General features: G+C 39.5%; 1 protein-coding gene across 3 annotated transcripts in view; it reads left to right on the top strand.

Moving 5' to 3' along the window:
* The window catches only part of SHC4 (SHC adaptor protein 4), a 129,702-nt gene that overhangs the window by 78,827 nt on the left and 30,045 nt on the right, over positions 1-20,830 (top strand). For 2 of the 3 annotated variants that reach the window (XM_027570729.2, XM_027570727.2), the window contains exons 5-10: positions 2,185-2,238; positions 5,920-5,958; positions 6,118-6,169; positions 15,757-15,880; positions 17,400-17,571; positions 20,341-20,401. In XM_027570729.2, the coding sequence (XP_027426530.1) occupies positions 2,185-2,238; positions 5,920-5,958; positions 6,118-6,169; positions 15,757-15,880; positions 17,400-17,571; positions 20,341-20,401 (502 nt within the window). The remainder of the gene's footprint in view (positions 1-2,184; positions 2,239-5,919; positions 5,959-6,117; positions 6,170-15,756; positions 15,881-17,399; positions 17,572-20,340; positions 20,402-20,830) is intronic. The other variant, XM_027570728.1, reaches the window with a different exon arrangement.

The following is a 20,830-nucleotide window of genomic DNA, read 5'->3' as shown; positions in this document are numbered from 1 at the left end:
TAAACTATATGAGTACTTTGTTTTACATGTTGCCAATATATGCTTCCTGCCTGTTGTTATTTGTCCCATTTCAGGGGTCTTTTTTTTATACAAAAGTTTTAAAATGAGTTTTCATGTAATCAAATTGAAGGGGTTTTTTTCTATGTCTTTTTCTTTCTATTAAGATGGATTTTCCTATTTCACAGATCACAAGCATAATTTTTTATTTGTCTCCTAATATTTGAATAGATCTTTTATGGATAAAACATTTATATAAATACTATGAGGACAGGATTTGTTTATATATTTTTTACAGGTATCCAGCTAATTCAGCCAACTCCACTCATTTAATCACTGTCCTTTTGTTGGCTGTTTGGTGCCACATTTGTCATAGATTAAAAGACAATGAATGTGTAAGTTTGTTTTTAGACTTTGTATTCAAATGAATTTCTGCAGTTTTATAGTATGCCTTGCTGATAAGGAAAATCTTCTCTCTTTGTTCTTTAAAAAATTGCCTTAGCTCTTTGCACATTTGTTCTTCCATGTGAATTTTAGAAGTAGCTTGAAATGTTACCCGAATGACATAGGTGGAATGTTTGGAGTTGCGTGGAATTTACAGATTAATTTGGGGGAGAATCGACATCTTTACAATATTGTCTTCTCATCCATAGAAGTGATATATATCTTTCTACTTATTTGTGTCTTATTTTTACTCTTCGATAAAGTTTTCTAAAAAGCCTTACATGATTCATACTAGTTTTATACTTAGGTACTCTTGTAAAATATACCCCTCACCGCAATACAATATCTGATTAGCTATTGCTGGTATGTAGGAATGACAGTTGATCTTTGTATATTGATTTGTTTTTAGTAATCACTTTTAACTGAAATACAACTATAGAAAACACAAATATAGAAAAGTGCACAAGTTGTAAGTGTGCAGCTTGGTTATTACAAAATGGACGTATTTGTGTAACCACTACCCAGATGGAGAAACACCATTTGCAGGATCCCAGAAAACCATTTGCTTTCTCTTGCTTTGCCCCACTATCACCATCATCCTGATTTGAAACAGAATAAAATATTTTTGCCTGTTTCTGAACTTTATAGAAATTAAACCATGCAGTGTATATACTTTGTGTCTAGCTTCTTTTGCCCAAGAAATATGTTCTTTGCTACATAGTAGTCCATTGTTTGAATATCACAGTGATCATCATTGGGATTGTTTCCAGTTTGGGGCTATTACAAACAGGGCAGTAATTTTCTTTCTTGAGAAGATCTTTGGTGCAGTATTTACACGATCCATTGGAATACAGCTAAGAGTAGAATTGCTTGACCATCTTATGTAAGCAGAATCGTGTATAGATTAGGTTAAACAATTCTGAAGATGAGATTAGCCAATTGATGCACAGTTGGTATTTCAGTGAACCTTCAAAGCAGTATGACAAATACCTCTCTGTAAATTGGTCATTACACTGTGGTTTCCAAACAAGCAAGCCTAAACTCTCAAGTGAAAGAGATTGTCTTCTTGGCTAACTAATGCAGTTCACTTGGATAGTCTACTTCATATTGAAAATCTTAATGTTAGGGCCTTAGTATGCTTTTGGTGGTAAATGACTGAAACCCAATTCAAACTAACTTATATAAAAATAAATAAATAAAATAGAAAAATACATAAAAAGATAAAGGGGGAATTGTATTGGTTGAAGTGATGGACTAAATATTACCACCAGATTTTTTTTTTTTTTTTAACTCTCAGCTCTGATATTGTCCAGAGGGAAAGCTTCATTCTTCCATCAGGCTTTTCCCACATGGCAGCAAAAGATGGCTCCCAGAAGCTTTGGACTTAAACTAAGGCCCTTAATGGCAGAGAGAGGTGCATTCTTTCCTATTATCCATTTCAGTTCCTCTCTATGGTATTGATTGGCTTTGCTTTATCCAGAGGGTAAAGCCCATTCTGATGGGCTAGGCCTGGATCCCATGTCCAGCCATAAGGAGAGGGGCAGTGATACGGGCATGTCAAACCTACTTGAACCTCATGAGATTATTACAGAATGGGGATGGAGTAGTTTCCAAAGGGATGCTGAGCAGACAAACAAACAAACAAACAAACATACAACGTGTATCTGTTACTGTTAGATTGTATGTAACTAGACATAATTAACTTGTAGCATCATCCATGTTTAATCTGTTTATGTTTTACAGATTATTGCAAATCATCATATGCAGTCTATTTCATTTGCCTCTGGAGGGGATCCTGTAAGTATGGACTCATGAAAGCTCTTTTTATAAGAGTTAAAAGAACTTCCATGTAAAGCATGGAAGTGTAAACCATGTAAAACCCTACATAACTTTTCCAGTGTTTTATTACAATTTGTGAGTAGCTATGTATAATCAAAGATTTGGCTTTGACAAAATATTTTCTGTTACTGATTTTTAAAATATTTGGAAGTGTAAACCATGTAAAAACCCTACATAACTTTTCCAGTGTTTTATTACAATTTGTGAGTAGCTATGTACAAAGATTTGGCTTTGACAAAATATTTTCTGTTACTGATTTTTTAAAATATTTGGATTAGTGGATGAGCTAATAATATTCCATTATGTTGTGAGTCATGGAGTTATCATCTGAGATTCTTCTTGTAAGTAACATCTAAGTCATGAAAAACAAATATGTCATACATGTGTTGCCAGTCGCCCCTCAGCATTCTTAACAACACAGAGTTCCAGGCAGATCCTTTTAAGCAATGGATTTGACATATGAGGGGAAGCCTAGTTGCCATTCCGGCTGTCAACCAAGGCCACCAAGTGTCATCTAAAATGAGCAACCAGGTTTGCAGAAGCTCGTGGAGGGGGAAAGCTTAGCTAGCAGGAGAGAACTGCACTTCGTTCCCCATGAACTGTGGGTGACTGAGCAAGTGCTCGCTCTCCAAGCATACTTTACAGAGTGGAGGGTCATTCCCTGACTCCCTACTCCATATTTCTGAACCAGAGCCAAAGGAAGGAGGGAGACATTGAAGTTAGGAAACCTGGGACTGACCAAGAAACAGATCTGTTTAAACTGAGGGGGTAGAAGGAGGATTTTGCTCTTCCATGATATTGGGACATTTTTCTTCTCCCTGCAAACATATACAAGCTAGAAGAGGACTGAGTTTGATTTTCGTAAGGATCGAACATCAGTAAGGTCAAGAAAACATATGGGGAGCAAATGGAGACCTTGTTCTTCCTGACAATGTATTACCTTCTTTTCTGCTGAGCATTTAATATTAAAGATTGTATCCTTCAGAAATGAGGGAATAAAATCCAGTATAATAGTTGTTGGTTTTTTTTTTCTATCCACCACATTTAGTTTCTTACTTCCAATTGAGGAATCAAATGGAGGGTCATAAATGATAAGACATATAATTCAGAAATCTAAGAGAGGTATGGAACAGTAGTAAAAACTAAATCTGGCAGGTGATGTCACTGCAAAGTTTTGACCTCTATGCTAAATATTTAAAAGGAAAAATTATTGTCTATCCTAAAAGGAAATGAAGTTCTGAAGTTACTCTGTTGTAATCATTGCTTCCCTTACCGGCATCTAAAGTAAGCGACTTTCTTCACTTGGTTGTTGATGTAATTTTTTCATGTGTGAAATATATAGTTAAATGCTATTTAAATTACCCTATTCTTTAAAAATTTCAGTAATTACTTGTCTCCACATTGGCTTCCGGTGACTCAAAATGTTCAAGCATGTCAAACTTAAATATCCTGTCTTCAGAACTTATTTGAAGCATATGGAAGAAAAGTCCTATTTATAGGACTTCAAATCATTGGTTTTTTTTTTCTTTTATTAATGGACATTTAATTTTCCCTTTAGGCTTCTCTATTTTCTCATCTTTCAATTTTGGGTATAGTTATTTTCAAATGAATAGATTAGTTCCATGGTCCTACCATTCAATTAATATGTAAACCAAATTTTAAGAGCTCTAGCTCTTCCCCAAGAGATTCCACAGATGGCCAATTGTGGATTCATTAGAAACGGGAGCAGTGGCAGCGTGGGCCCAGTACTGAACCTGAACTCCCATCCAGCCAGCTTCATAATTTGGCCTCGACCATGATAACAAAGCAGAGAGGGTTGACTGAATCCAGCCTGAAAAGGCCAGCGTTGTCTCTTCTCTTCCTAACCTTATAGCTCAGTCATCCATAAAGGAACTCAAATATTTTCCTTAAGTTATGTAATGAGTTCTATAAGCTAAGTGTTAAAAATAATTATAGGTGTTTGCCCTAAATTTCCCTTTCAACTTTCAAGGGTTGCTGTCATTTTAGCATTGGTATGCAAATCATTGTTTACCCTAGGCAAGCCCGCATGATGTCTATCACAGTTCTCCGGAATCCTGGTTCTTTTTAGATCATCTTCACATGCCTTTAGTTTTTTAACGCTTTCAACCCACCAAAGCACTGACCTTACCAAAAACAAATGGTAAAGAATTTGTAGTGCTGTGGGGAAATTTGTACCTAAGCTGCGCGTGATGGGAGATAGCTATCATCCCTGTTACTAGCACATGGCAATGGCCATAGCTTTGTTTAGGACACTCCCTGAGATCATTTAGAGCTTCACAGCTACCTGGGTGCAAGATGCTAAAAGTCTCCATGGCCCAATGTAGTACCTTTCAACCAGATTTCCTCCCAAGTTTGAGAAATACTGGCTGTTCTTCCTTACCTCTTGACCTTTGCTCACCCTTACCTTTACTCTCTTCTCAAAGACATTTACTTGTCTTCCTCCTGTCAGCCCTGAAGACAGTTCTTGGTAATGCTTCTGTATCTCTGTATACTTTCTCCTTTTCAAAAATGCATTCCAAGTATGTCACAAATATATGTTCTTATGTTTTTTCCATCATTTGTGTCTTGCCTTTAACATTCTTTACATTCTCCCAGAAATTTGCAGTTATAGAATTTTAGAACTCTAAGACCACTGGAGACTGTTTGGAGGATGAGGTCCCACAACCTCTTTCCCACCATCTAATGCACCAGACAGTGTTGCTGGCGTCCTCCCATCTCTTCGACTTTATAAATAGCAGCCAAGCCCCAGCACTTGTGGCTTTGCTTCTAAGTTCATATAAAATAAAGCTCATAGATATGACCTTATTTATTTACAAGATATTTCAAACCTTTTATCTGTTAGCATGAGATAAGTTTATTTAGATGTTTGTTATTTTTTAAAATAACTGAAGACAAGTTATGCTGACCCTGAGATCTGCTTCCTGCGTGTTTCACTGTGGGTTATTAAGTGATTGTCCTTGTGGGTATTATACACAGGCTTTTATTTCCTGCCAGTTGATTGCATCTTCCCTCTGGAGAGTCATACTTCTAATCTGCAAATGGCATTGTGTATATGTTTTTTTTCCCTGAGAACTGAGATAACAAAAAGCATCTTTAATTATTAAAATCTTATCACTCATCAGTTTACTGTTTCAGTAAAAGTCAGAATTACCAAGTGGCTTTTTGTTTGTTTTTACAAAGTCAGCCACACATCTTTTTGAACTCCTTAGATTTTTCATGGGTTCTCTTTTTCAAAAATGATTTTTCCTTTCTAGATATTGATCAAATAAATGCTTTGTATTTTTGCTTTGTTATTTCTTAAGTTAACTCGCTCTGCACACAAGCAAGCTAACAACCACAAAGCCCAATGTGTCTCTGTAATTGACTTATTTTCTGACATAGATGGTGTCTCTTTGGACAACTGGGAAATCATGGCACCACCTCCTAGTTTATGACTCCTTTGTGGTGGCATAACCCCTGGTATTTCACCTTTCAACACAGGAGACAGTCACAGTCCCTAACCATTTTTTAAGAATGTGTGTCCTAACATATTCCCTATATAGATTCTTTTTTATGCTCAGTAAATAAGTATCACGAAATCTGCCTCTAAATTTTTAATTTTCAACTTCTCTCTCCAAGGGGCAGAGGATGTGGACTCCACAGTGGCTGAACTACACAGTGTGTATATATATTCCCTCCTAGGATGCTTTTCTTTTCTCTTTAAGTAGAAACATTTATATGTAAGTCCTTACCTCAGTATCATGTCCTAAATGTACTCTTATCTTTCAACAGTATAATCCATTCATTTTAAATGCAATCATTTTCCCTTTTTTATAGGACACTACAGACTATGTCGCCTATGTAGCTAAAGATCCAGTTAATCAACGAGGTATGGAAAGCAACTTCTAGATTTTCTTAAGCGCTGGTATATAGCACCTTTAAAAAGTAACAAGCAGTTCTTTTCAATATACAGAGTGATGAGGATCACTAGAGTGCTATATTGGGTTCTAGAAATATTATGTGAATTTGAGTTGGAAATAAATAGCCCTGCTAGCAGAACAAAGTAGAAAAAAATATGTAGTTGGGATTTAAGTCCCAGTCATTTGAGGGATCCTTATACCCAAAGGCTTATTATCTATTTGTATAATCAAAAGAGAAGCTGTTTTGGTTATAACAGAAGGGACTGGCTGCCACACCCCCAGTGAATGAATGAATGAATTACACAGAAGACCCAAGCCAGTGAGATTATTGGTCTCAGCAAGTGTGTGTGTGTGTGTGTGTGTGCGCGCGTGCACACACATGCTCATGAGTGTATGTGTGTTGAGCCTGTGCATTTGTTATTCAAAGAGTCTGGCATGTCACTTTGAGTGTTCGGCTTCTTCTCATTTTTGGATCTCAGCTTATGTCTCTTCTTCAGAGAGATCTTCTTTGATGGCACTTCCTATCTACAGTAGCATAACCCACCCTGCTGCATCATAATACTTTATTTCTCTTCTTATTAACACTTAGCCCACATTTTTGTTATTTTATTTACTCATTTGTTGATGTGTTTCATGTCTGTCCTTCCTACTGAAAGCTCCATGAGGGCAGGAACCTATCTACTGTATTCGCTGCTGTTTCCAAAGCACTCATCAAAAAGCCAGACACATAGGTGTTGCAACAAAAATAACTATATTTGTTAAGTGAATGGAAGAGCTAAGTTGATTGGATTTCTCATCCCAGGATTTAGCAAGTTTGCCTAAGTAAACTCATCTCCTGGTGAAACTTTGGGATAAGGGCCTGAAATTTCTTAAGTCATTGGACCTCTTTAGACAGACATGGTTAATGTTGCTTCTCATCCCTGATTCTGGGACATTCAACTCCTCTTAAGGATGAGCCTTAGGTTGCTTCTTCTCCTCAACTTGAACCTATTAGGTCAGCATCTTGTGCCACCCCAAGGATAGGGTTTGCTCCAACACATTTATTAAGTACACGTGAAGTAGAATTTGGAAATTCAAAGAGTTATAAAACAAAGAGGGGAAAGTGTACATGGCATGCTGGGGGTAAATAAATAGAACATATTTGCTAGAATGCAGATTGGGTATGGAGGAAAAAATGTCTAAAAGACATCTAGAGGGCAGATAGGATAGTGCCAATAAGTAGGGACTGAATCTTCAAGTAACTGGGTGGAAAATGCTGTTTACAAAGCAGAGCTTCAGGAAGATTTATTTGGGAATAGGATGGATTCAGAGAGACACTTAAGGCAGGGAGATCTGTTTGGAAGCTATTATGATAGTCAAAAAGGAAATGATGAGGACCAGCTGCTAATACAGGACCTGGCACGTAGTAGATGCTTAGCAAATGCTTGCCAAAAGAACATGGCTCGATGAGATGGAAAAGCAGAAACAGGTGACAAGAATTAAGCAATACTCCATTGAAACTGACCCACTGTAAACCATATAATGAAGAATGGATAACCATCAAAGATGAGTAGGAGAGACAGAAACTAGTGAAGGGGAATGGGGGTGTAGGAATGGAACACAACAGAAGATACCAGAAAAGAGCAGCCTCTTTTAATTAAGCCTGAGTTTCCCGAAAGAATCACTGCATGCTCTTTTAGGGAAGGGCTCTGAACAAAAAGCCTTTTCTCTTAACCTCAAAGGACAGGGTGAAAGGAAGAACAAATAGATCGGGAAGTCTAGATGTTGAGTAACTTTGCCATCAGTCACTGAATAGCTCAGGCCTGTCATTGCTCTTCCATGAATGGTGGTGAGGCGTTCAAGGACTGACTGGTTGCTTACTTGCTTCTCTAGGGGAATGGGTCTACCTAGAAGATAGATGATTTAGAAGCATAGGGTAATTTTCTGGGTGCGACTCTTGGTTTAGGCTCAGGTCATGATCTCAGGGGCATGAGATCAAGCCCCTTGGTCGACTCTGCGCTCAGTGGAGAGTCAGCTTGAGGTTTCTCCCTCTCTCTCTGCTTCTGTCCCTCCTCCTGTGCACTCTCTCTAAAATAAATACATCTTAAAAAAAAGAAACAGGGTAATTGTTTTTTGGATTAAAAAGTTGGCATCTCCTCCTCCTTATTGCTCCTTTTCCAGTCTCCTCCTTCCCTTTCTTATTTATCTTGGTCATAGAAACTTCTGTGAGAAGCCGCTCCCTTGTCAGCATAGCCCCTGCTTGCACACCCCTCCAGAGTCAAATCCCTTCTCCTCACCAGAGCCCCTGGACTTTAATTTGTGCCCAGAGGTGCCAACACGGCTTTCAAGTCCACACATAATTATGAATTACATACTAATATAAAAGGGGCTGAGCTAATCATTGTGACGGAAAAACAATTCCTGGCCAGCTTGGACCCCTCATTTCGTCGGAGAGAGAAACATGGTGTGTTGGAGGTGCATGGAGAAGGAGGGGGGCCTGGACAATAGAGTGTGGGACACAGCAGGGGCTCAGTCAGGACTTGTGGGAGAAATGAATCCAGGGCCAGATGAAAGAGCCCTCTGATGAGAGCTCAGGGCTATGGGTGTGGGTGTGTGAGTGTGTGTGTAAAGGTGGGGTCACAGAGAAAGGAAGGAATAGAAGTAGGGGAGTCATGGCTGAAAAGCGAGGCCAGAAACAGAGTGTAGAGGGCTTTGAATGCTGGCCAAAAGGTCACGGGGAGCCATTGAAGATTTTGAGCTTTATAGCAATTATTCTGGCTTCTGCCATTTTACTGAAATTGCAAAATGATAACTTTTCCGGTATTTGTATCTGTGAAAGTGAAGCGGGAGGGCAGAAAATAGTCTGGAATCGTAGAGTCCAATTTGGAGGACATCCCATTAGCCCCAGGCAGGAGTGGTACTGTTTACATTACACTGGGGGAGAAAGGAACCGCTTGGACACATCTGTGAACTAATGGAACTTGGCAACACTTTAGATATGAAGGTTGTTGAAGAAATAGAAATCAGATATTCCTGAGGACTTAATGAGATATTATATACAATGCAAATATCTCAATAAGTGGCTCGTAGTAAGTATATAATAAATGGTAGCTATTATTATTATTACCCTGTGTGATATGGATTAGTGTTGCCATTAAGAAAACAGGGATTATTACAAATGGGAAAAAAGACAATCCTCTAGAGAAACAGTGGGGGAAACCTACCATTTATTGCATGCTCACCACATGGCAGGCATTTCATCCTTACATCAACTCTCTGAGATCGGTATTAATTTATTCCTTTATTGTAAAAGCAAACACTGGCATTGAGAAAAGTGAGATTGTTTTCTTAAGCTCAGCCAGCTAATAAGCAAGTGAATCAACTCCCAGGTTCTGAGCACACCTTTACAAAAGAACATTACAAGGCACCAAGAAACATTTAGAAAATTTTACAAGTTTACTAGCTACCTTGTTAGCAATCAAATTATAGTTAGATACCATATTTCATCTTCAAATTTCAAATATTGACAAAAGGTAAAATGGGGTTTAAAGTAGTAGTTATTTTTGGGCGCCTGGGTGGCTCAGTTGGTTAAGCGACTGCCTTCGGCTCAGGTCATGATCCTGGAGTCCCGGGATCGAGTCCCACATCGGGCTCCCTGCTCAGCAGGGAGTCTGCTTCTCCCTCTGACCCTTCTCCCTCTCGTACTCTCTATCTCTCATTCTCTCTCTCTCTCAAATAAATAAATAAAATCTTTAAAATAAATAAATAAATAAAATAAAATAAAGTAGTAGTTATTTTTAACAATGCCTGTAGGATTGTGGATCCAAGTGTATTGGAGAGCAAGTTGACAGTTTGCATCCAAAGACTTGAAAAGGTAAATACTTTTGAACCAGCAATTTAACTTCTAAGGAAATAATTAGGGCATGGACAAAGATTAAGCAATAAAGATCATTGTCATGTATTATTTATATAATAGAAAAATAGAATTAATTCAATATTCATAAATAGCAAATTATGTAAATGAATCCATAGAATGTACTACTATGCAGCAATTTAAAGCTAGTGTAATAGAAGAATAAATAATGACCTGGGGTAAATGTCGACAGTGTTATTAAGTCAAAAAGCAGATTGTGAAACAATGTGCATAATATGACCCCAGGTAATTTTTTGGAGGTAGATATCCTTAGAAAAAAGATTGGAAAGAAAAAGATGCCAAAATATTAATAGCAGTTATCTTTAGGTAGTGAGACTTAACATAATTTTTTTTCTTGGTGGGCCTTTTTATTTTCTAAAACTCCTACAGTGAGTATTTATTGTATTTGTAAAAAGAAATGTTCTAAATCCTTGAATAAATAAAGAAAGTAGTGAAACCAGAAAGAAGATGTTATAGAATTACCTAGTGAGTTTGGTTCATTTGGGGGAAATGTTCAGCAGGCAGGAGACGCTCAGGGTGGGAGAGGGGGATGGGAGTGTGGGGGGTAGGGGAGACAGAGAGAGAGAGACCAGGCCTTCAGGTGCAGGTTTGGAAAAACTGCAACTTCATAGCCCTAAGAGTAAGCAAGCTCCAGGAGGAACCTGGAAAGGAGAGGGCTGGGGGTCTCAGGGAGTAGAAGTCAGAGGCAGTAAAGAACCAGAGGAGCAGTCAGCGGGAGGAGAGAAAATAAGGAGATGAGTATCATCTAAGAAGGAGGAAGAGCACATTTCTCTGGGAGAAGACATCCCAGAATGAGACACCTCAGAATGCCACATACTGAAAAGGAGCTGGGGGGGGTGGGTGAAGGTGGAAAATGCCTTTCAGTCGGGCAGTTAACAGGCCATTGGCCCGCCTGGGAAGCACAATGTCAGTAGATGGGATAAAGGTAGGAGAAGGCAGACCTCGGGGATGAGGAAGAACATGGCCCACAGTCAGAGGAATCCTGAATGTTCCCACCACCTCTTATTTGTTCCGTTCACTTTTAGCGTTAATGTATTCAAATCAGGGCACTAGTCACTTTTTTCCATCTTGGCTAGGACCTTTTATAAAAGTGAACTCTGCATTTTATAAAAGGCCTTTTCTGTAGGAAAGGCAAGTTACCCTAAGAATGTTTTGAATTTACTTAGTGACTAATATGGCTTGCCCCTGTAATTGCTATGAATAGGAAATCTGTATTCTCTTCACCTCTCACTCCAAATGTGTAGTAGTCCAGGAAGGTTTAAATATTTTCTCTGCATCTAGTATGTGAAGAGGCCCCAGTTTACCTGGGTACAGGAAGGTCCTGGTTCTCAGTCTCTCAAGAAAGTTTAAAAATTGTTTTAAAAGACTGTAAAAACAATTTAAATTAACCTACTTACTTATATATATGGTTATGGTTATAAAATCTATGCACGACTGCCCTGGTGACATAAGTTAACTATGGACTGACTGCTAGCTCGCCTCTTTGGCTCGGTTTCTTCCTAGGAGTGGAGGACTCCTTGCTTCAGTGTTACAGCGCCATCTGGTGGTTAACCTGAGGTGCTGCACTTTTGAATTTCGAGTTTATTAAAAAAACAAAAAATAAACAAAACCAATCCCTCCCCGCCCCCCCCCCCCGGTCTATTAAAAATAAATATAGACTAGTAAAGAAGGGCCTGTTATCCTGTAAGAATAGTTCTCGGGTGCCTGGGTGGCTCAGTTGGTTAAGCGACTGCCTTCGGCTCAGGTCATGATCCTGGAGTCCCAGGATCGAGTCCCGCATGGGGCTCCCTGCTCAGCAGGGAGTCTGCTTCTCCCTCTGACCCTCTTCCCTCTCGTGCTCTCTCTCTCTCTCTATCTCATTCTCTCTCTCAAATAAATAAATAAAATGTTTTAAAAAAAAAAAAAAAAAAGAATAGTTCTCAGTCTCTTGTCCATGAATATCCAATTAGGAGACCAAATGAAAAAATTGAAGAATATGAAGCTAAGATTTTAAAAAATCCTCCTTAATACAGTACTTGATACCCGAAGGTAGAGTTATGGGTCTGTCTGGCTGCAGGTGGAATGAAAAGAACCCATATTTGCATCGGATTCCATCTCAGGCCTCCATGCAAAGTTATCATATCATTGGAAAGCCACATTCTTTTTTTGGCCTTTGGGACTTTTCATACACTTGTCTTTCTTTCTTCCCATTAGCTAAAGATTGGTCAATTCTTGGCCAACCTGGCTGCTTATCCAAGCATTTGGAGATGGGTCTAACCCTGGGAAATGAGCACATTTGTATGTGATTCAAAGCCCATCCATATTCTGGCCCATGACCAAGCTCAAAAAGAACCAAGACAGTTTTTATAGAGCTGCATGTCCCTGAGTAGCAACAACAGCATTGTGTGTGTTCGCTGAAGGCAGGGAGGCTGCACAGGATATCTGCACAGGGTCAGCCTTTTTGTCCAGTGTCATTCCTTTCCTGGTGATGGGCACTGCTGTTTGTTTTCTATTCAGTCTTCTCAAAAGAGTAATATGGCAGTAATGAGGTTCTCCAAAGCAAAGCAGAACGTGTTGGTAGCATCAGCCCAAGAACAGGACCAAATCCTCAAAGTATCAGAATCAGAAGAGTTGAGAGAAGTAAAAACATTTTGGAAGCATGTGAGAAGTGGTGATGGGTTTGGTTGTTTCCTTCCTTCCTGAGTATCCGCATGCCACAAGAACCCACATGCCTGTTTCCCCCGGAAGGCTTAAGCTGCTGTGACAGAGGGAAGTTAGGCTCTCTAGAAAGCAACAAGGGACTTCAAAGATCACCTGTGCTCTCTCTTGGCAGGTGAGGATATCGCTGCAAACCGACTCGTTTGGGGTCACACACATTGTGGCATAATTGGAATTTGAACTTGAATCTGAATCTTTCCACGGAGTTCTTTTAAGTGTTCTTGTTTTCTCATCGCCTTAAAGCGAGATACACTCATTTTTCTTCAGGTGTATAGATGTATGTACGTTTGTTTGAATTTCCTGCCTCTCTCATTATCTTCCTTCCTCTCTAGACCTCTTCTTGAACCTAAGAAAAAATAAAATTTAAAAAATCATTTTCTGTATTTTGATATATTTCTGACGTTGACTTTATTTCAAATTGGACCAGAAATTTATGAGATGAAAAACAAAAGATTTCAAGTGAGTGAATTTCTTATCATAAGGTAACACAACTTCTCTTTGCTCAACTGGAGGGCACTTTCCAAGGCCACTTTGTAGGTGTAAGGATATCTCCAAGAGCAAAGCAACAGTGGCTGGAAGAACCTGCCTCCCTATGGGGCTCACTGCAGGTGTCATTTCAATGCAATTGAAGACAACTTCTCACATGAGAATTATTGATGTAATTCAGGAAAATCAATATGTATTCAATCAACACAATTTTTAAAACACCTTCTATGTGTTGGTTATGTGTGAAGCTACTGCAGAGGGAAAAAAAGAGCAATTTAAGATTACAATTTAAAGATAGATCAAACATTTTCCTTTGGTAGAAAAGATATACATTTATAGACATTCTTTTTTTTATTTTTAAAGATTTTATTTATTTATTTGACAAAGAGAGACACAGCGAGAGAGTGAACACAAGCAGGGGGAGTGCGAGAGGGAGAAGCAGGCTCCCCGCGGAGCAGGGAGCCTGATGTGGGACTCGATCCCAGGACACCAGGATCATGACCTGAGCCGAAGGCAGACGCCCAATGACTGAGCCACCCAGAGGCCCCCATTTATAGACATTCTTAATTGGGTTTTGAAACTAGAATTAGCTCCTAAGTCTATATTAGGATCCAAGTTGCTTCTTTAAAGGGACAACCTTATAAGAAATGGTAATGATAATTCTTCTAGAGATTTGACACCTTGGCATTGTTTGATTTAATAAAACCCTCCCCCCCCCACAAACACATGCCTTCTAAAAATTTCATTTAAATCCTTTATTTTATCATTTTTTTAAAAAAAGATTTATTTATTTTAGAGAGCACAAGCAGGAGGGGGAGAGGGAGAGAGAATCCCAAGCAAACTTGAGCTCAGCGTGGAGCCCGACTTGGGGGCTTGACATGGGGTGCCATCTCATGGCATTCAGATCATGAGCTGAACTGAAACCAAAAGTCAGATGCTCAACCGACTGTGTCACCGAGGCGCCCCTTCATTTAAGTCCTTTCAATGAAAGTCAAGTTAGTTCCTGAATGAGAATTATCTGGAGATTCCTTGAGATGAGTATTAACATAAGGCTAAGAAAAGAAACACTTGTAGGTTCTACTATCACATACTGGTATAGGCTCTGCAAATTCTATCAGATGTAAATGAATTGCCTTTTTCTCTAAATAGACACAAAATCCTTTCCAGGACAATGCAAGCATAAAATCATGCTTCCAAGTCAGCACAGTTAAATCATTCTATAAAGACAACTCTCTCTCCTCTCCTGAGGCGTCCCTTTTAGTGATGTGTCCCAGTGTTGGTTTCACTGTTCCCGAGATCCATGAAGCTTCCCGGGCATCTACTCTAATTCCTCATGCACTCACCTATGCCTTTCTATTCTTAGAGAATAGCTAGCAATTTTTATAACATTCTTATATATATTTAACTGTTATCAGAGCTTTTTCTCATCCCTCCATTCTTCAGGCTATACAAGCCAATATATTTTTTAAAAATTTTATTTCTCATGAGACTTATTGCCTCCATATTAAAGTTATTCTTAGGGCTCTTTCTAAGCCATCCTTATGACGCTTCCATTTCAATTAAATCTCCATTCTGCAAGGCCCTAAGCAAGACCCCATACTCTCACCAAAGCAAGAATGATATTCCATATGGTGGGAGGTGAATTTAATGTCCCTGAACATAAGCTCCTGTTTTTATGTCTGTCATAAAGCACTCTTTATGTTCTATCAGCTTCACCCTTCATAATTTATTTCTTTAAATTACTTCTGCAAATCTCCCCCTTCCCAGTAGCTGCTTCTCAGAGAAAGTATCTAATAACAATTTTAATATCTTCTGATCATCATCACAAAATCTTGTTTGTTTGTTTGTTTGTTTTTTAAATCTTCTTTTTGATGCTTGATGGAGATAGTTCTTTAGTAGGATTTTGAAGACAGGGATTACCACACCATCACTGCTTTGTAGTAGCAATGACAGGGCAAAGGGGTATTATAAAGCTCCCCTCTTCACCAGCAGCTCGTCCCCCACTTTGAGGGGAGAGGGGGTGGGGCGTGGGGGGAGGTTTGGAAAGTTACATTTTTGCAAAGACAAAATACCATGCAAAGAGCCTCATCTTCCTGTCAGATGGCTGCCCTAAGCATCTCCTGCACTGAATTCTAGAGCTAACTTCGAACATGAGTCACATTTTTGGTTAAGATCAGTCTAGTTTTATAACAATGTGGGCCCGAAAAACCTGTCTTGAGACCACAATTTGTCAGTGTTCTGAGATATTTCAGTGTAAAATATGAATGTTTCTTCTCTTTGATGCATATGAAATAGAAGGTATTCTTTTCTGCCACTTGAGAGCTGAAAAGAGCTTATAAACCTGCTCCCTTTTCCTCAATTAAAAGTTCATGTTCTGGAAATATTTTAACTTTATGTAACCTCTTCTTGTTGAAAATTTATTACAGTTTTTTTAATTTGTTTTTGTACATCCTCTTGCAGCCTGTCACATATTGGAATGCCGCAGTGGAATGGCCCAAGATGTCATAAGCACCATAGGGCAGGCTTTTGAACTCCGGTTTAAACAGTATTTGAAAAATCCTTCTTTGAATACTTCTTGTGAAAGGTCAGCCAAGCGTTCTATAATTATTTGACTTACTGTATTTATTTTGTTTTATTTTAAAATGAATTTTCAAACTAATGAAATGAATCACTTCTTTTCTTACAAATAGGCAGTTTCAGTACAAACACGTAATGGCATTTTCTATTTTTCTTCCATTTATATTTGTCCAGGTATTTCTTCTTGCTTTGTATCCAAATTAAAGGAGACATTCAAAGTAAGAAGGGGTATGCCCTATTTCTCTGCTATTATACAGAGCTATGAATTAAGTAGTATCATAAAATAACCGACAGCAACACATTTCTCAGAATTGTTTCAGTCCCAGATCCCTTTCATACCACTAAAAAAAAAAAAAATCAACACTGAAGAGCAAAATAGTAAGAATCAAATGTCTATAGCAGGAATCACTGTTAGTTTGCTGGTTTGCAACGTAAATAGAGGTGCTCCATCTAACGTGTGGGAGGGCTGGAAGGTGATGTGACCCAAGGATCAGGTTGTTCTATCTGAGGCACAGAGAGTCTGTAAGGAAAGCTGAGCCCTTCAGGCCTGACAGACTCCAGTGTGTGTGGAGTGCAGTGAGGCCTCTGGCTTGCAGAATTCACACCGGAGAGACAAAACTCCCTCTTGGCCACTTTTAAATGCACTCCTCCCCCAATTAGTTATTTTGTGTATCAGCAAACACTGGGCTTGGAAATCTCCTTTTATAAGGCGGTGTGGGGTAGCAAAGGAGAGGGGGTTACTAGGAGGCCTTGATGTTGAATTTTTCCCAGGGTAACACTTACATCTTAGTGCTATCATTTTGTGACATGTAATGAGCCCAACAAAACTATGTGGGTTGTTAGTGGAATCAGTTCAATCCAAAAGGGCTTGATTTATTCTTTTTCATAAGAAACTTTTACTAATTCCAGTTTGGAAGTAAAGTTGTTTGTTTTTTTGTCCTGTTTCAATTTTAAAACAATGCATGTTTACATAAATCTACCCACTTGCCACATATGGTTCTAATATTTCTTTATGAATCCCGTATACTCCTCCAGATCTGTGCAGACAAGAGAGCTGGCCAGAGCTCTTACTTTTTTCATCTTGGTTTAATAAACTGGGCCAGGCCCTCTGCCCAATATCTAAATTTTTTTTAACAAAGCATTTCCAAAATGGTACAATCAAAGCATGCTGAAGATACTCAGGAAAACTTTATTTTTATACCCTACTGACAAAAATGACTTACATTCAGAGAGTTCAAATATATGTGTGTGTGTGTGTGTGTGTGTTTCTTAATCACTGGGAGGAGACACAAAAGCATCACCCTTGGCACTTTTTGTTGGCTTAGCTTACTTTAATTGTCTATGGAAAGCTAAACAACCATCTGGTTGCTTCCATCCAGATGTTTGACATCACTTAAGAACAGCTATAAACTTAAAACATGAGTGCAAAGTTTTTCAGGATGATTTGCATGGTTGTGATCCCTCTACCTCCCCTGTAGCATTTGAATTCCCACCCAGCCTTTTGGGGATTCTTTTTTCCCTTACAGTGAGGAGGTGCCCATTGATGGTTCCGTGGAGGAGAGAGAAGACCACGAGTACTACAATGAAATCCCCGGGAAGCAGCCACCTGCAGGAGGTGTTTCTGATGTGCGGATCAAAGTCCAAGCCACAGAACAAACGGCTTACTGCCCCATACGGTGTGAGAAGTTGTGCTATTTGGTGAGTGATGTTTTATTGTTACCGGAACTTAGTGATGTGATTCTGTCCTTGCCCCTGGAGAGTTTGATTTAAGAGTTTCCAAATGCTAGTTTAGAGAAAGTATCGTCTCCCTCAGTACAGCGCCAGAGAATGAATCATTGTCGGAGCCTGCACTAGATCATTTTCACTCTGAATCCCTGAACCTCGGCCTATGTGGATAACTTCATGTCTCCCTTCGCTGGGAAGACCAGGGCTGGCCAACATGGGACGCTCAACATCACCCTTCCCGTCTCCAGTCTTGCTCTGTTCTCCTTGCTGCTCATCCTTAGCTACTGCCTCCACAGCCAATCCTGCCCCTGAGCTCCTGACCCCATCCCCTCCTGCCAACCCTCTGCCCTGGTTCTGTCCTTCAACCCCGTCTCAGTCTTTATTTTCTCTTTGTCTACCAGTTATCTCTCTTCCGTCTGCAAATAAATTTGGACTCCTTCAACCAACTCGTAATGTCTTACTTCCTTCTCATCTTCATTTTACCCCACAAACTTCTAGAAAACATTGTCTCTATCCCAGTTTTCACATCAGCACTACATTTCTAAGATCTGAATTCTGCTTGATGTGATAGAAATGACTTGTACTGTGGTCACCAATGGTTTTTTGGTCACTGATGGTTTAATTGCTAAATCAGTTTTCTTCTTCAATACTCTGAATCTGTCTACAATCTGCCTCTTCCTTTTTTTTTTTTTAGACATCTTCTGTTATCTTCTAAAGCAGTTCTGTTCTTTTTTTTAAAGATCTTATTTATTTATTTGACAGAGAGAGACACAGCGAGAGAGGGAACACAAGCAGGGGGGAGTGGGAGAGGGAGAAGCAGGCTTCCCGCTGAGCAGGGAGCCCGATGTGGGGCTCGATCCCAGGACCCTGGGATCATGACCTGAGCCGAAGGCAGGCGCTCAACGACTGAGCCACCCAGGTGCCCCTAAAGCAGTTCTATTCTTATAGAAAAGTTGAAAGAATTACGCAGTGAACGCTCATACACTCACCATCTAGAGTCTACAATTAACTACAATTAATATTTCACTAAATTTGCCCTGTCATCCTGTGTAGCTCTCTCTCATCCATCAACACATCTTATTTTTGGTATGTTTCAAAGTAAGTGACATTTTTCTTTTTTTAAGTTTAAATTTTGTTAGTTAATATATATAGTGCCATATTCGTTTCTGGACTAGAATTCAGTGATCCACCACTTACATACAATACCCAGTGCTCATCACAGCAAGTGTCCTCCTTAATAGCCATCACCTGTCTAGCCCATCCCCCACCCACCACCCTCCATCAACCAACAGTATGTCCTCTGTCATTAAGAGTCACTTATGGCTCATTTCCCTCTTTCCTTTCTTCCCCCCTTCCCATATGTTCATCTGATTTCTTTCTTAAATTCCACATGTAAGTGAGATCATATGGGATTTGTTTTTCTCTGACTGACTAATTTCACTTAGCATAATACACTCTGGCTCCATCCATGTCATTGCAAATGGCAAGATTTCATTCTTTTTGATGGCTGAATAATATTCCAGTGTGTGTGTGTGTGTGTGTGTGTGTGTGTGTGTGTGTGTGTGTGTGTGTGTATCTCACATCTTCTTTATCCATTCTATCAGTTGATGGACATTTAGGCTCTCTCCATAGTTTGGCTGTTGTTGATAATGCTGCTATAATATCTTTTCTTTATATCTTATTTTCTTCTACTCCCTCCTCTGCAAACCCAAGCCCTTGCCCTTACCACCCTTTCTCTGTCTTTGGCCTTGCCCTTGGTTTCTCTTCTGGCAGAACATCTGTATACAAACTCCTCCAACTTCTCTGTTTTCAGCCATTACCTATTTCTCCAGCTATAATGCCATAAGCATTACATTGCTTGTGTTAAGGTTGAACTCAGCATTTTCTCCTTGACTCCAAAGCACATTCCTCTACTGATTTACTCATGTTTATTAATGGCACTGCTATTCTTCCATTAATCTGCAGTCTTTTGTTTTTTTCACGCTCTGGGCTCCATATCAACTCAGTCTTCAAGACCTAGGAGTCTACCATGAAATCTTTTGAATCTACCCAACCTCTCACATTCCTATTGCACCTTTCTAAGTTCTGGTCTTCACTTGCTCACATGATTCTGAAAACCCCTTTCTTGTCTCCAGTTTCATTCCCCCAAACCCTTCTGCATGGTACTGCCAAATTAATCCTTCTGAAGGATAGATACTGCCCTTTTCAAAGGCATCAGTGATCTCATTCCATTATTGAAGACATCTATCTATCTATCTATCTTTGGGATCATTGCAATCCTTTGATGGATGAGACTTTCAAGGACGAAAAGTGAGTCTAGCATAAACCTCAGTAGAGTAGGGCTCCAATCTGTCACTGTTAGATAGGGGTTTGCTAAATACTGAGTGTTTATACAAGTGCCCTGGAAATCACACTTTCTGGCTGAAACTTGGATTGAGTCCTGGAATGGGACCTCCCAAGCAAAAGCAGTAACCCTAAGGCTATAGGCCTTATATTGGCAGTCTTTATGACTCCCCCCCTTCAAACCCACCTCTGCAGCCCCCAACCAATGCACTACCACAGGAGTCTCTGCTCCTAATCCAAAATCTCAGTTTCCTGTCAGACACTTCCTGTGTCAGAAAGTGAAGTTGTCTGCCATATTCTGCTGGGAGCATTACTAGTGTTCTGTTTGTTCTGTTTGTTTTTTGAAAGTATGACTGTATACCACATTTGTAAGTGTTTCACAATTTGTTGTTTGTGCAGCCTGGGAACTCCAAGTGTAGCAGTGTGTACGAGAACTGTTTAGAACAAAGCCGGGCAACAGGTAGGTACAATTGTCCTTCCCCATCTGCCACTCTCTTTGTCCCTTGCAAGTATTATGGTTGTGTGCGGCCCTGGCTCTTACATACTTCATGGGGAAGGCAGGTGTATATAACCAAACACATAATGCTTTGGCTGCAGGCTTCCCACGTTCTGAGAGGCCCAGAATTACCACATGTGTGTAACTTGGAAGGTTCACGGTTTTGCCTCGTGCTTGTGTGCTCTGCCACACCATCATTCTACCTTAGGAGGTCTTGCACTGCTTTCACATCATGAAAAGTCTTCCTGGAAAACTGCTTTCTCTGCTCACAACTCAAGGGAGTTCCACTTCAAAGAAGATCAGACATTAAGCTAATATGAAAATTGATGCGTGTCAAATCCATTAGGATTAAGATAAAATCTTTAAGCAGAAAACAAAAAGAAATCTGAAATG

Source organism: Zalophus californianus, chromosome 6 (genome assembly GCF_009762305.2).
Source record: "Zalophus californianus isolate mZalCal1 chromosome 6, mZalCal1.pri.v2, whole genome shotgun sequence".
NCBI classification, from domain to species: Eukaryota; Metazoa; Chordata; class Mammalia; order Carnivora; family Otariidae; genus Zalophus; species Zalophus californianus.
Note: the sequence above shows the minus strand (reverse complement) of the source record. Positions and strands in the feature narration are given on the sequence as shown.